This window comes from Primulina huaijiensis, chromosome 15, assembly GCF_012295235.1.
Source record: "Primulina huaijiensis isolate GDHJ02 chromosome 15, ASM1229523v2, whole genome shotgun sequence".
In the NCBI taxonomy this organism is placed as follows: Eukaryota; Viridiplantae; Streptophyta; class Magnoliopsida; order Lamiales; family Gesneriaceae; genus Primulina; species Primulina huaijiensis.
This window is the reverse complement of record NC_133320.1, coordinates 21,003,203-21,018,444: the sequence shown is the minus strand read 5'-3', so window position 1 is coordinate 21,018,444 and position 15,242 is coordinate 21,003,203. Positions and strand designations below refer to the sequence as shown.

Sequence of the window (15,242 nt, the reverse complement as noted above, 5' to 3'; positions counted from 1 at the left end):
ATATATATATATATATATATATATATATTCTGATTCTGATAAAAACTGATTGCAAACTTAAGTTTGAGAATTTTAAAAAATTTATGCTAGCCATCGCAGATCTCCCTGTCTAAATAAATAAATATTACTGTTTTCGTATTTCCTAGATATTATTTTTTTACGTCATGCTTACACCTTATTATTATTGTTAATCTATTTAAATATTTTTTTTTTCAATTTCATAATTTTCTAACCCCCAAAATTTATATATTTACAGAATAATACATGCTCTCGATATTATTATAGGACCCTAATGTTATCTTTTTATCAATATCATGGAACACCGATACNACTAAAAATATAATTTAATATTTAATAAATAATGTTTTTTAATAATAAATAAAAAAATAATTAAATTCTAAAATTTTTTAAAAAGTTAAAAAAATGATGAACCGTTCATAGCAGCTTTTTACCAATTCACCGGTCACGATCGGTTCATGACCTGTTTTGACAAGTTTGACTGTTAACATGATTTACAAAATAGGTTTACTGGACCAGTGGTCGGTACTCGATGGATTTGATTTCAAAAAGACTGGTCAAAATATTTTCTAACACATTTATTGATATTTAATTTAATTAATTTGGCATCTATTAGAACTTTATTAAATACTTAATAGTATAGTTAGAATATGATGAGTAAATAACACTTCCATTAAAATGAAATGATAAATCATATTAATCCATGATACAATGGCTATAAAATCATTTTGGACTAGCAGCACATAATGATCTAAACCTTTTTTTTTGGATATCTGAAAAATAAGATGTTCCTAAGCAATTGGTTCTCAAAAATAAGATAAAACAAATAATCGATAAGTTTATTTTCCTTTAATTAATTTATATTTTTCCACAACTTTCAATTCTTCATATCATATTTTATTGCATCATTATTTTTCCCAAAATTGGCGGGAAAGATCCACCCAGACTGTTTTTGCACCAAATTTATTCATGCCCCGTGGCTGTACGTGGTGGAGAACCCTAATTTAGTATCGTGTCTCTCTTATTCAATACGAATTTTTACTCTCCGTGCAGTTCACTGCTGGATTTCACTCTCTGGAGAAAGTATCATCTCCGATTGTTTCTATCTCCCCGTACTCTAGAAGGTAGGGTTTCTTATCTGTTCATAAAATTCTGTATTTTGTTACATTTCCTTGACGAATAAATCAATTCTTTTTGTCGGTTTTTTAAATCTTTCGTTGATAGGGTTTGCTGAAAATGGCTGACGTGTTTGAAAATGATGCTGATACCGAGCCCACGATTTCAATCGGAGACTACCTCAAGGCCGTCGAAGAAGAAGAGCTGGTCAGTAAATTATGTGGTATCTTTGTCGTTTCTAGTTACAATTTATTTCGTTTTTTGCTAGGAAGATCTGATTTTGATAGAGTGGGGTTTATTTGTTATTGAGATGTTGGACTTGTCAAGGGAAAAAATAACAATAGGTTAGCTTTACTACAGAATTAGGATGTAGTTTTGGAAATGAGGCTGAAAGATATCCCGGAATTTAGATTTGATCTTGCGCGAAGATGTGAGGCTTGAATTTAATATTTATCATGTATTTTTCAATATAGAGAATGCAGATTTTCAATTTGATGGTGAAATAGGCAGTTATGGAGTGTTTATATCTGTATATTATATTGTAACAGGCTTTAGTAATTGATGTCATCCATGGTTTAACTGTAAACAATGCAGCAGAGTGTAAAATCTGATGGCTGATGGTTGTGATTTCGGAAGGCCTGCATTTAATTCTAACTAAACTTTTTGGAGTTCTTGGTGTTATTCTGAAACTTCACAATTTTGTCTTGCTCATATATCCTGTTGACGGTGTCCACGTGTGTCTTTCGTTTATGAGTCAGTGTGGCTGCTTATTGGTTGGTAAGGAATTATTGGTTACAAAATCAGCGCCAGTCAACCCAAATATGGGAATTTAAACATTCACTCGACCTGTCTTTACCTGAAAGCACATTCATTTATTGTTTCATATTTGATGCAAACCACATGTTTGTTAGCTGTTAAAAAGACTTGCTTATTGTGTCAACTAATCATTTTAGGATGTTTTAGATGTCATTGATTTAAATAGATTAAAATTGAGCTACAATTAAGTAATGGACGAGTCTGCCTTTGGTTGGAAATTGGTTACGTTGATAACAGAATTGAATTAGAGAGTCAATAAATATTTGATTGCAATAGTTTACCCCATTCTATTTTAATTCTTTCTTCTTTTTTTGCTTTCGAGGATGTTAATTGGTGCTCTAAGCATAGTTGGTCCTTTCCTTTTGCATAAATATATTTAAAGGAAGCAGATTTGGTACTGGGAGGTGATGAGGGCAAGGAGTGCACCTACGGTAATGGATATATGAAGAGGCAGGCAATTTTCTCATGTTTGACCTGCACACCAGGTGGAAATGCTGGAGTGTGTACAGCCTGTAGCTTGTCTTGCCATGATGGCCATGAGGTATATCTCATATCATCAAACTAGGCAGTATGGTAGACCAAAGTTTCAGCAGATGTTCTTTAGGCACCTTTTCATTATTGTGAGTAGAGATTAGATTTGCAGTAGTTGTTTCAAAAAAATAGAATTTACTGCTGATGCTTCTGAATGTTCCGTATAAGTACTAAATTGTTACTTCATCACACTACCTAAGCCTTTACATGGAATGATTTCAGTGGATATCTGTTTATGTTCTTCTTTCAATTCCCTCAAAGAGCAAAAATTTTTCTATAACTCTACTACTCTACAATTTATATTCATTCTACGTGCTGTTGAGAACAATCTCCATAACTCCCCTGCCTCAGATCAAAATTGGCAGGGATGTTCGGAGTTTGTTAATCTGATATTTATAAAACATTAACTAAAAAATGACTACACATACAAGTGCGCTGTCTATTGAACCGTTCATGATATCCTGACCCAAATGGAAGTGTATGAATGATTGACTATTGTGCTTCCAAAGAGGATGCGGCTTCTAAATGAATTATTCTCTACTTTTTCTAATTTCATTTGTTAGCTTGATGTTGGGCATCTGTTTCTTGTTTTATTATGCTAAAAGATGTTAAATTACTCTTCTTACTGTTTGAAAAAGATCGTGGAACTGTGGACAAAAAGGAATTTTAGGTGTGATTGTGGAAATTCAAAATTTGGTGAGTTCTTCTGCAAGCTTTTAGCTAACAAAGAGGTGGAAAATTTAGAGAACATGTACAATCATAACTTCAAAGGCACTTACTGCACATGTGATCTGCCCTACCCTGATCCAAATGCTGAAGAACAAGTGGAGATGATTCAATGCTGTATCTGCGAGGATTGGTTTCATGAGGTGCATATCAGTCTTCAGGGTATTGATAAGGTTTGCAGCTTTTTTTATGACTATCTTTTCCCAGAGGCGTAATGGATGCTTGCCCTAACGTGCTGAAGTTGTTAATAAGTTTCCATATCCCTCTTATCATTAAGATTTGGATGGATATATGGTTTTTAATGCAAATTCTGATGATAAAATTTGAAAGTTTGGGATTTGTGACAGTGTTATCTATGTGATTGTCACATAAAAGCAACAAATTCTTATATGATACACATAACAAAATGAATTACGCTATCGTGAGTGTCCTTCCCTTTTCCTTAGGTGTGAAACGATCTTTGTAGATAAATATATTGGGGAATCATGATTACTGAATTAATCAAATATTGCTAAACTTGGGTGGAATTTGAAATTTTGAATTGTTGCTGATGTCATCAGGCGAGTAATCTCTTTTTCACTATTCGTTCCCTCCTGCATTTTGTTTAGTTCCTACTTCCTAGGTATACCTTGTCACAACGCACTTCGGAATTGGTATGAAATCTTCACCAGTTCCTTTTTCTTATCACTACCTTACATAAGTTATTTTTCAAAATTTCCATATCGAAATGTTCATGAAACTGGCAAGAGGAAGCAGTGGAGATCCTTTCCTTCATGAAAAAGGTTCTTTGCTATGACGCAAGACATGTAAAGATGTGAAAATTGAACTTGGATTCGAAGTTCAAACACAAGCAATTTTCTCTTCAGAGTTTTGTTTCCATCATGCAAAAGTCCTCTGTGTCATTCTGAGGAAAGCTTAAAATTGCACCGGGAATTACTAGTATGTCACGGGGAAGTATATCTTGACTGAAGCTTTTTAATCAAGGTTGACAATGGCATTTGATTCACTAGGTTCAATTCAGAGGGTTTAACTATGTATCACAAAAGTTTCTTATTTTTATTGTGCTCTAGAACCATAGGACCTAACAACATCCTTTTGTTTTCACAGATCCCAAAAGATGAAGAAGGCGAGCCTCAATATGAGGACTTCATCTGCCAGGGGTGTGCTGTTGTTTGCTCTTTTTTGACGTACTATCCCCAAACTTTTTCATCACCAGATCCTTCAAAATCTTTGAAGGAAAAGGCAGTTCTGGAAACCGCTCCTGCTGTCATGACATCCGAGGCGCTTGATAATGGAAGTTCTTCTGTTGGCTATGCCATAAATAATGTTAATTCTGATACTACACCTACGGAAGCTAATGCAGCAGATGCAGTTAATGGTCAACATTCGAAATGTATTCTTGAAATAGGCCTGGTTGAAACTTCGCCATCACTTGACAGAAACAAGGCTATGTTCCTCTCCAAAGGCTGGAGAGACATCATCTGCAAATGTAAAAAATGTGCAGACTTCTATGCCAAGAAGGGAGTTGGTTACTTGCTCGACAAAGAGGACTCAATTGCTGAGTACGAGAGCATGGCAAAACAGAAACGGGATGAAAATTTACAGAAACAGGAGGGTGTAGAAATGAAATTTCTCAATAATCTTGGTCACGTGGAGAAAATGGAGATATTAAGTGGTATAGCTGACATGAAGAATGAGCTTCGAACCTTCCTGGTATGTCTGCTACTAAATATATCTGAAAATAATAGAATTCATATTTAAAAAAGGAAAAAAAACATCTGACACTTTGTTTGCAGGAATCCTCCGACCCCTCGAAGACTGTTACAACTGCAGATATCCAGCAGGTTTTCGAAAATCTTGCCAAGAAGAGAAAACGCATGCCGTAAGTCCTTGGAATCTAACTGCTGCTGCATATTTATCTGTACGTAGTTGGTGCATGTACTCTTCAATCTCGAAAAATCTGGAATGCCTAGTTTTTGGCTCTCCCTATATGAAGAATCGAGGATCTTTATGTTTTGTTCTTGTGAACCGTGGATCTCATGTAACTACTAGTAACTTTTTGGCCTCGTATCGTTTATACTCGGTTGCTTTTATGTCTTGTATGCACTTCGGGGAACCTAACCTTCATAGTTGCGGGGAGAAGTCCCGGCTCATGTTTGGTTAATGGGTCATGGAAACGGTGTGGAGGGTGTCATAAAATGTGTCAAATTATAATTTTTTATAAAAAAGTTTTTGCTACTTGCTTATGTTAGTTAATTAATAAGCGTCTCCTGCACTAGAATCAAGGAATTTGGTTGAATTATGAATCATTTGTGTTTATTTTTATATGGATATTACGTTAATAACATGCATTCGTTTCCATATTTTTTTTAATAAGAAATGCTTATTAATCTGTTTTAAATATGTTTAAAGAATTTATATTACAAAAAAAAGTGACTTTTTTTTAGATTCTCTCTCAAGCCAGAGTCAGCTACAGATTAATAAAAATCACATAAATAAGGACAGATTGAGTTTAAAAATAATTATTTTAAAGGGATAAATTGTCTTTGAATCTCTAAATCCAAACTCGAGTTAGGGATAGTCTGCCATAAAAATATATATTTATCTGCTCTTTGATGCCAAAAAAAAAAAAAGATTCTGTATTTTCTAGGTCTATACGTCTGTTCACGGATGAAAATCGATATAAACATTAAAAATATAGTAATAATATATGATATTTGAGTATCAACTGGTTTAGATACGATACAAAAAAAAATAAGATTTAGGTAATTTGAAATATTTTTATTAATACTAAGAATTACTATACATGTTTGGGTACAAAATTATATTAAAGCACTTGTTCATAAATTATCATACCAACTTACTCATAATTATGGACATGAAATATGATTTTTAGCTATATATTTAAACAGTTACACATGTTTTGGCTTAACAAGTAGCAACTGAATTGATTTAGTATATAAATTATTATTTTGGGAACCGAAATAATTAACGATTTTGGTGCACTATATTAAAAAAATTTTGGTACAAAAATATTAAATTAAGTACTGATTTATATATTTTTGGTATCAACTGACTCAATTGATACAAAATCATGATTTACAATTTCAATTTAGAGAGATAAATTGTAAACACATATAGGATAAATTATTTCTATACCATGAACACTTGTTTTTGTACTAGATCTGAAATTTTTTGTAATGAAAAGTGAAAACACATATATTTATACTATATGTTCAATGATTTGTACATATTTTTCACCTCGGAAAGGACANATTATTATTGTTAATCTATTTAAATATTTTTTTTTTCAATTTCATAATTTTCTAACCCCCAAAATTTATATATTTACAGAATAATACATGCTCTCGATATTATTATAGGACCCTAATGTTATCTTTTTATCAATATCATGGAACACCGATACTTTTCAAGTTCTATTCATAAATTTTTTGAGAACAAAATTTTCTTCAATTAAAACATATCAAATAATTCCTCATCAAAATTTTTACTCACGCAATATATTCCAATACAAAGGTTTAATCATGAGAAATTTCCAGATCTTTAATTAAAAAAAAAAATACAGATCAGTCAGCAAATACACGAAAAATTAGTCAGTCAATGGTACAAATAAATAAAGCAAGATTTGATATCGTTTTCCGATAAATTTTTGTCGATCTCTTTTAGACCTATGCGTTATCTTAGGACAAAAGATTTTAGCAACTCGTGCTGAAACGGTCCAAGTGCTATATTTNAAATTAGGCAAAAACTTATGTGAGACGGTCTCACGGGTCGTATTTTGTGAGACAGATCTTTTATTTGGGTCATCCATGAAAAAATATTACTTTTTATGCTAATAGTATTACTTTTTATTGTGTATATCGGTAGGGTTGACTNAAAGAGCATGGTATTGCATTCGCGGGCTGCGACCAATATCACCAAGAACCACCACTGCGGCCCTATTTCTCGGCGGCATAGCCAATGATCTGTCCACTATAATAAAAAAACTCAATTCAATATACTAAATCTTACGTAAACTGGATTAAAATATGAAAACACGTGCATAAAACGGATACAAAAAACAACAAGACAAATACATAAAAACCTAAATTCTCAAAACCCTAGAATTACAAGGACCGTGATCCCTCAAATCCATGCCTAGCTCACTGGTAGAAAATATCACAGAACAATATACTAACCGCGAAATAGACAAAAATCTCCCCCGCAATCCGCGGAACAAAGCTCCAAATCAACGGTGTTAGAAGAACCTGGGCACAGTTGGTCTAAGTAAAAAACCGCCGATCAAAAGCGCTTTTTTTGTCTTCGCCCGTTTTCAACGAAGCAACGGCAGTGGTATTTTTTACTTGTTTTTTATTTTTTATTTTTATATATTGTTTGAAAAATTAAATAAATTTTTTTTGAAAAACAATTTTTTAAAAAAATAAAATGGGCAAAGGCAAAAAAGCGCATAAACAAATATTTAAATCTACTTTTTAATTAAAATTTTTTATTTATATATTTAATTTAATTAAAAATAGGATACATTAAAACAAATTTCACTTAATAAATTTTTTAATAAAACAACAAATACACGATTGAAAAAATATTGTCTAACTAAATCAATGTAATAATCTTTAAAAAAAATTAGAAGAGGTGAATATTGCCATTTATCAAAATAAAACATATGGCACTGTGTAAATAACATTTTTTTTTGTGCAAATAAACATTTCTCATTATTATATGATCATTTCATTTATTTATTTATAATTTATAAAAAAACAAATCGTTATTCTAATTAAAAATTATACTACAATCCAATCATTGGTTTATCAAATAAGTAATTGTAGTTTAAGGAAAATGTTATAATTTGAGGTAATGGATTTTGCATATGAAAATTTGAAGAAAAGGGTTATGGGTATCAAAACCATTTTGTGTTCCAACACCACCAATCCCATTAACTGTAAAACGAACACCTACATCTTCACAGATGATAAGAATGATCATCATCCAAACACAATAAACAATAATCTTTCTCCCAGAAAAAGGTTAAAAAAAACACGAAATATCTCCACTCAATGTTAGTTTCAATAACGCAATGAAGATATTGCAACTGATCCATTATAGTGTTCTTCCCAGTGTTCCGATATTCCATCCTCTTTCCTTTTCTCTATGACTTTGCTTCGGCTGAGTATCCCTCCTTGTTGCCGTTCTTCTGGCCTTGCCAAGCAGCATGCGTTGGCCATTTTTCCCTCTGCTCCCAATCGAGACTCTCACCTTCTCCATCCCAACATTCACTCCGATACATCTCATATGTGGCTGCATTGGAGATTTGGTGTTAATTTTCTTTTGAAGGCTTCTTCGCAGTGCACTACTTAGCTTCTTACTTGAATTTCTTTGCTGTTTAGGACTATCAGACGGAGTCTGCTCGGGCAAAAGCTCATTTTTTTCTTCTTCATGAGTATCATCCTCCTTATCTGATTGGATTGTTCTTAGTGGTAGAAAAGGGGGATGTAACTTGGCTGTTCTGAGTGAACTAGGAAGTGGGATTAGAGAGTTCCGCCTTGGAGCAACTGGTGCCTCGTAAATTTTTGGTATAGCTGTACTAAGAGATGCACGGCCTGTTCTCTTTGGAAGTTGTAATTGTTCAGCAATATCAGGGTTATTTTCCTTCTCTGTCAAGTTATCATTCGTGGCATGTTCATCCTTGTGAGTTAGGTGAAATGGGACTTTGTTGTTGTCTCCAAAAGAACTAGGGGCGTTTTCAAAATGAGCTTTTTGAGAACCAAGAGTTTTAGTTGCAAGTGGTGGTCTCACTAGTTCACAGCTATGCTCCTCTTGCTGTTGGTTCTTTTCTTGTTGTTGCTGCTGTTGTTCTGCTATTTTCGAGTCCACATGCTGCCGTGCTAGCTTTCTCTCTACCAGAAGTTGTGATTCCAATTCTTTGATCTGAAATGTAAAACGAGGTAATATTGCCAGGATATTTTGATTGAAGAATATATTGAAACGAAAGAAATTGAGAAAAATGGGGATTTTCCGAAAATTGATTCACAAAAGTTACAAAGGAAACATGAAATAACCTCTTTGGAAACCACGTATTTTTTAGCTGTATACCTTGTCTTGAAGATTTTTATTTTTCATGTCTTTGTCTTTCATCTTGATCTCAAGACCATGATTAATATCCTCCATCTTCTTAACTTGAAGATCTTTACTCTTCAACTCTTGTCGAAGTTTATCGACCTACATTTTTTTAAGAAACCAGAATCGATACCAGTATGAAATTTGAGGACCAAATTTTTTTTAAAATTTTTTTATCATAATTCATTCATTACCATTTGTTTGAATTTGAGGATCTCAGTGTTGTCCATTTGCCTCTTTGCAGGACCCAGTTCTATTCCTCGAACTCGACTGGCAAAATTTAATGAGCAAAGAGTCTCAGTGAGGTCATTTTCGTTTGGACTGATCTGTACAAACATCAATGTCTTTGAATCTCCACCTGTAATTACAAAGTCCACGTATTTTGTTATAAACACTTTCCCAGTACTACTTCTTCAAATAACAAGAACATATATATAATACACGACATTACTTATACGAGTTGATACCTAATGAATCTTGGAGCAGGTGAGTGAGTTTCGAATTCCTGCACCCAAATGAGAGCAGAAAACTTTGACAAACTGTCCAAATAGAATGAGTATACTCGATGTCTATATCTCTGGATTAGCATAAAAAGGACAAAAAGATAGAATTTTGAAACATAATATCATCTATGCATACCTGAAGGGGATGTGTGGGCACTTAGCTGCAAGTGCGGATATCACGTCTCCGAGTGCAGAAAGCGATCTATTGATATTCTGTGTTTCTTTTAATCTATCGCCCTGAACTTCCGTTTTAGCTATTCTTTCACTTCCTGCTAAGTCAACCAACCATAGTTTGCTTTTCGTGCATTCTCCATTTAGAAGATTCTCTCCTTTCACAATGACACAATGCATGCTGCATTTTTAAGAAACAACAAAATTTTAAAAATTAATCAGTTCTTTTCCGTGACATTGCTTCATCAATAAGATGACATTCGGAGAAAAAGCAGACCAATGTGATCGGCTACTATGCTCATTAGCGTTAGTTGATCCAACGGCCCTGAAATTGCTTCCTGTTTGAAGGACTTCCCACACCTCACTCACATTGTTCACACGAGCTTCGGTTACTCCTGGAACATGATGCCCTCCATCACCTACTTGTTTGATCTCAAGCCTGGATTTCAAGATTTCAAGTCTTAGAATTTTTGGATACATGCTTTTGGACTGTGGTGGCTATACATGACTTAAAAACAAGAAATAAAGACCCTACGAGTTCAACAAGGCTAGTACCTCTTTGCATTGAGTCCAGTTTGTGAGTCTGAAGCTAATAAATCCCTTAGTTGTTCATTGTAAACTTCCAAGACACTTACTGATATTTCATATCTAAATGTGTTTTTACGCTCTTCAATTATGTGAAATAGCTTCTCAAGAGTTCTATAGTTAACCCCCCGAGCGTCTTTTGTTCCTTCCATAGTAAACGTTTTACCAGTTCCTGTTTGGCCATATGCAAATATACACGCATTGTATCCATCTAGAACTGAAGTTGCAAGTGGAGCTGTATCCTCAAAAACATCAACTACTCAGAAGAAAATGCACAATGTTACATTAGTTTTTTGTTAGAACAAGAATGTCAATATTGTCAGCACAAGATACTAGTCGATTACAATCACCTTGGTTTGCCTCTGGACTAAAAACTGCATCATATTTGAAGGTTTTCTTCGAGATCCCATTTGACTTGATTGTTAGCTCGCCATCCTTTGCAGATTCAAAATCAACGACCTGCGAAGCTCCTCCAGCAAGCTCTTCAGCATTCAAAGGTCGACATCGACAAAATACTCTAATGTTTCCTGAGGAAGTATGATTATATAAATTGAGTATTTTCCCAGTTTATAGTCCTATTTGACATGATACAGTCAATTAATCCATTCCTGTACCTTTCAAGTCCAGAACCTTATTATAAAGTTCTTTTGTCAATTTCGCCTCCTTGAGGTACTTGCATTTTATATCTTCATACAATTCGACATGCTGTTGTACTGTCAACAAAGACACTTATGAATAGGAAAAAAAAAGCACGCAAGTATACCGATTTGACAACCTTTTAAAATACTATGCAGTTGATTTTGCAAGATGTAGATCTCTGGATTGAGTCATGAAAAAAAAAATGTCCAAGATATAAAAGAAATTACTTGTGGACTGAACAATAGACTTAACACCCTCCATATCTGCCACATATTGCTTAAATATTGAAGCCTCTTCTGAAAGTTTGATTTGACCCATCTTCAGAATCTGCAATATATTGAATAAGTTGATACAGTAAATATATGTTCCACTTGAGTGGATTATATCAGATGTCAAAATGGTCATTTTATTACCTTTGATTTTTGAGTCAAGTATCTCAGTGATGAAAACCATCTGCTCTTTTCTTTCACCTGGCCTTCGATTGCAAAAGCTGATAAAGAAAAAAAAACCAAAAAAAATATATCGATCTGGGTGGCAAAACATATAATTTTATAAAAAATGACTCCCTTTCGTGACTTCCTCACCCAATGATCCCACATGCATTGATTTACGCATAAGCTCATTTTGAAGCTCTTTCAAAGACTTCCAAGCTTCTTGACATTCTAGACTCTTTAGTTCATTGTCCGTCTTTAGCTTTTCAAGAACCTTTTTTGTTTCTAATAGTTCCTTTGCTTGTGATTCATGTTCCACTTGAAGCCTCCAAAAATTTCCATCAACGGAATTATCGTAGATATCCTAATTTCATATCATTAAAAGAGAAAATAAGTTGCCAAGTAAAGTCTACATATGTTTATGATCCTACTTTTGAAGTATATAACAAGCATGCAATTAATGTTGAAAGTACTTTCGACAACTTGAACTGTAGCATGCCGGTTGATCCCACTCTGCCAAGTAATTTTCCATCTCCAAATACTAGAGGCAATAAAAAAAAGAATACATTCCATCAGCAGTTCATGGATGTCATAAGCAATTGACCAGCAAGGTTTTTTTAGAAAATTAATTCAGCTTACTTTCAGAAGAATCTTTTCGAATAGAAATGCCACAAATTAATGGGGATCCATTTACACCTTCAGATCTAATAGATAACACCTTATCCCTATCAACATAAGTTTTAAGATCCGATATCACCAAGGCCTTGTTTGCACCCACACTTGCATAAATATCTAAACTAGATATAACCTGCAAATATTAAATAATTAAGCATGTTATATATCCTCATAACATGTGGCAATTAAAAAAATGAATCAAGCATGGACTATTATGATCATCCAACTCCACACCTTTTGCTCTTGTAAGTAAATGTCAAATATTCTCATTCCCAGAGGACCAGCTGTAAACACGAGCTCCGCAAAATGTAGATCAACCAAGTACATTCCAGACTCCAGATTCTCAAAATGATATGAACAATTCCCTAACCGAGCAGTCTGGTAGAGACCTGGACATTCTTTTCCATCACTAATGATGGGATCTTCAGTCTTTATAGTATCACCTCCACTGAAACCTCTGTCCTCCGAAAATGGTACGCCATCTTGAAATGGAAGACTCGTAGAAGATCCCACATTAATTCTCATAACATATTCTGATAAATCTTCTCGGACTAATGGTGGTGCAGCAAGCTCGAAAGAAGATTCAGTACTTAAATCACCCATCTTTGCTAATGGGGTTTCAATGGAGTCCCTGATTTCAGACCCCTTAATTCCATTTTCTAAAGAAACATTAATTGGGCTTCCACCGCTAGGGTTTTCAGGTGAATCTTCGTATCTCTGGTTTGAAATATCAGGTGAATCTTCATATCTTTGTTTAGAAATATCAGGTGAACCCACGCATAATACCAGATCAGGTGAGGTCAAAGAAAATCCCAAGACAGATCGACCTAAAATAATGAAAAGACAACGTATAATTAACTCAACAAAGATCAAATGAGATTCATTTTGGTCGACTATCTTGAAATTGTACTAGCTTATATACTTTAGCCCGACACGAAAAATTATATTCTTTTAAAGCTTCGAACATTTTAAAAAACTATAAACTAACAAAATCAAAACATGTAGGAAACTACGTTACAATCTTTCATTACAAAGATCCAATAAGCGCCCATATTCAAGAAGTCTAAAATGAGGAACTAAATCATGCATAAACAATGGGTTATTAGGGAAGATTACCATCAATCTTCGTTGAACTGGAATCGTCTAAGTTTCCCGTCATTGAAGATTCCAAACTACACTCGAATTTACCTGCCAAATGAAAGAGAAATCAATAAATCAAAAACCCATTTACGCTTGGACCTAAAAAGTGTAAATCTTTAATAATTCTGATAGTAGAAATGAAATTTGGTGATCTTACAATGATTTTCTCTTCGATCTTGTTCTTCCTGGTGAGAAACATCGGTCATAAGAAGTGGGTCATGCCACTCAAAATCTCCCATTGATAAAGCAGCAAAGTTTTTGAAGTTTTGAATGCAAAAAGATCTGAATTTGGTAGAAAAAAGATGAAAAAGGGAATTAAATAAATGCTTTTTCTTTGTATATACACTCTCAATGGAGGAGAGTGGTATCAAAAGAAGGTTTCCCTGGAGAGACCGTTAAATTCGTTTGGGGTCGAAGCCTGCTTTTGAAAATTTGAATTTTTAGAACCGGGAGTAACGGATAGATTATAAGATTTTACTAATTAAATTGTTTATCAAGTAGTTTAATAAAATAAAAGATACTAAAAATAGGAGATTAGTAATTCCACTTAAAATAAAAGTTTAAATATATATTACATTTTAAATAATAAACGGATAAATATATACCACCTTTTCATTTAATTAAAAGTACTAAAAATTACAAAATTTAGTAAATTTGTATTTTCCTTTTAACTTGTGCTAATTCCAACTTTTCAAAATTTTCTAATTTAATATAATATTTTCCATATGTATCTATATTTTTTGAATTTATAAAATTGAAAAAATTCTAGAAAATAATTAGTTCATTCGGAAAAAATCGAGAGAGTTCAGGAGAGAAGAAAAATTATGTATAGACATAGTGGGGAAAAAAAACTTGATAAAGTTTAATTATATAGGTTAAAAAAATCGGTACATGTATTTAGTATGAGATATTTCTACATGCCAAAGCATTCAAATTAGGCAAAAACTTATGTGAGACGGTCTCACGGGTCGTATTTTGTGAGACGGATCTTTTATTTGAGTCATCCATGAAAAAGTATTACTTTTTATGCTAAGAGTATTACTTTTTAGGCAAAAACTTATGTGACACGGTCTCACGGGTCGTATTTTGTGAGACAGATCTCTTATTTGGGTTATCTATAAAAAAAAGTATTATTTTTTATGCTAAAAATATTACGTTTTATTGTGAATATCGGTAGAGTTGACCCGTCTCACAGATAAAGATTAGTGATACCGTCTCACAAAAGACCTACTCTGGTAGTAATTCCGTTTTNCGTCTCACAAATAAAGATTCGTGAGACAGTCTCATAAGAGACATACTCTTCAAATTATATAATATTCTAAAATTTCCCTATACCCATTATAAAAACTTTTACATCCAAAAAATCCTATCAAATTTAATTTATTTTGAACACCTCTCTATATTTTTTTAATAAAGTTCCGAAAATGTAAAAATATTTTTTTTGATTGACAGAACACTCCTAACTTATACGTTATAAATAAATAATAGTGTCATACTTTGAATATTTATTATAAAACTTCATTAATAAACGTAATTATAATATTTAATTAATTAATCTACTATACCAAATTTATTATTATTTTTTATAAGGGGCTGTGAGGATTTCCTATCCTTAATATAATAATATTTAATATAAAAAGTGTTTTTTTATTTTATTTTAATAAAAATTATGCTGGTACATAATCTGCCTTTGCATTAAAATGGTATAAAATTTATGAACACACCATTTTCCTTCAACACTTTCGAAATTAAAAAC

General features: G+C 33.0%; 2 protein-coding genes across 3 annotated transcripts; one reads left to right on the top strand and one right to left on the bottom strand.

Moving 5' to 3' along the window:
* The first annotated feature begins 911 nt into the window (after window positions 1-911).
* On the top strand, window positions 912-5,284 carry LOC140958554 (uncharacterized). Of its 2 annotated transcripts, none has more exons than XM_073416042.1 (6): window positions 912-1,142; window positions 1,243-1,341; window positions 2,333-2,491; window positions 3,120-3,380; window positions 4,315-4,920; window positions 5,004-5,284. In XM_073416042.1, the coding sequence occupies exons 2-6, from the start codon at window positions 1,255-1,257 to the stop codon at window positions 5,091-5,093; spliced, it is 1,203 nt and encodes a 400-aa protein (XP_073272143.1). In that variant the 5' UTR covers window positions 912-1,142; window positions 1,243-1,254; the 3' UTR covers window positions 5,094-5,284. The 2 variants fall into 2 exon arrangements, with proteins under 2 accessions (XP_073272143.1, XP_073272144.1); XM_073416043.1 differs by having other exon boundaries at window positions 936-1,101.
* Window positions 5,285-8,142: 2,858 nt separating this feature from the next.
* LOC140960436 (kinesin-like protein KIN-14Q) lies at window positions 8,143-13,883 on the bottom strand. The gene is made up of 17 exons (XM_073418702.1): window positions 13,644-13,883; window positions 13,463-13,534; window positions 12,581-13,173; window positions 12,311-12,479; window positions 12,145-12,212; window positions 11,825-12,035; window positions 11,654-11,730; window positions 11,468-11,567; window positions 11,216-11,314; window positions 10,952-11,128; window positions 10,572-10,857; window positions 10,294-10,455; window positions 9,982-10,197; window positions 9,810-9,847; window positions 9,537-9,700; window positions 9,319-9,444; window positions 8,143-9,153 (listed from the first exon to the last, which is right to left on the bottom strand). Exons 1-17 carry the CDS (start codon window positions 13,723-13,725, stop codon window positions 8,326-8,328), a joined length of 3,468 nt encoding a protein of 1,155 aa, XP_073274803.1. The 5' UTR covers window positions 13,726-13,883; the 3' UTR covers window positions 8,143-8,325.
* Window positions 13,884-15,242: the final 1,359 nt, after the last annotated feature.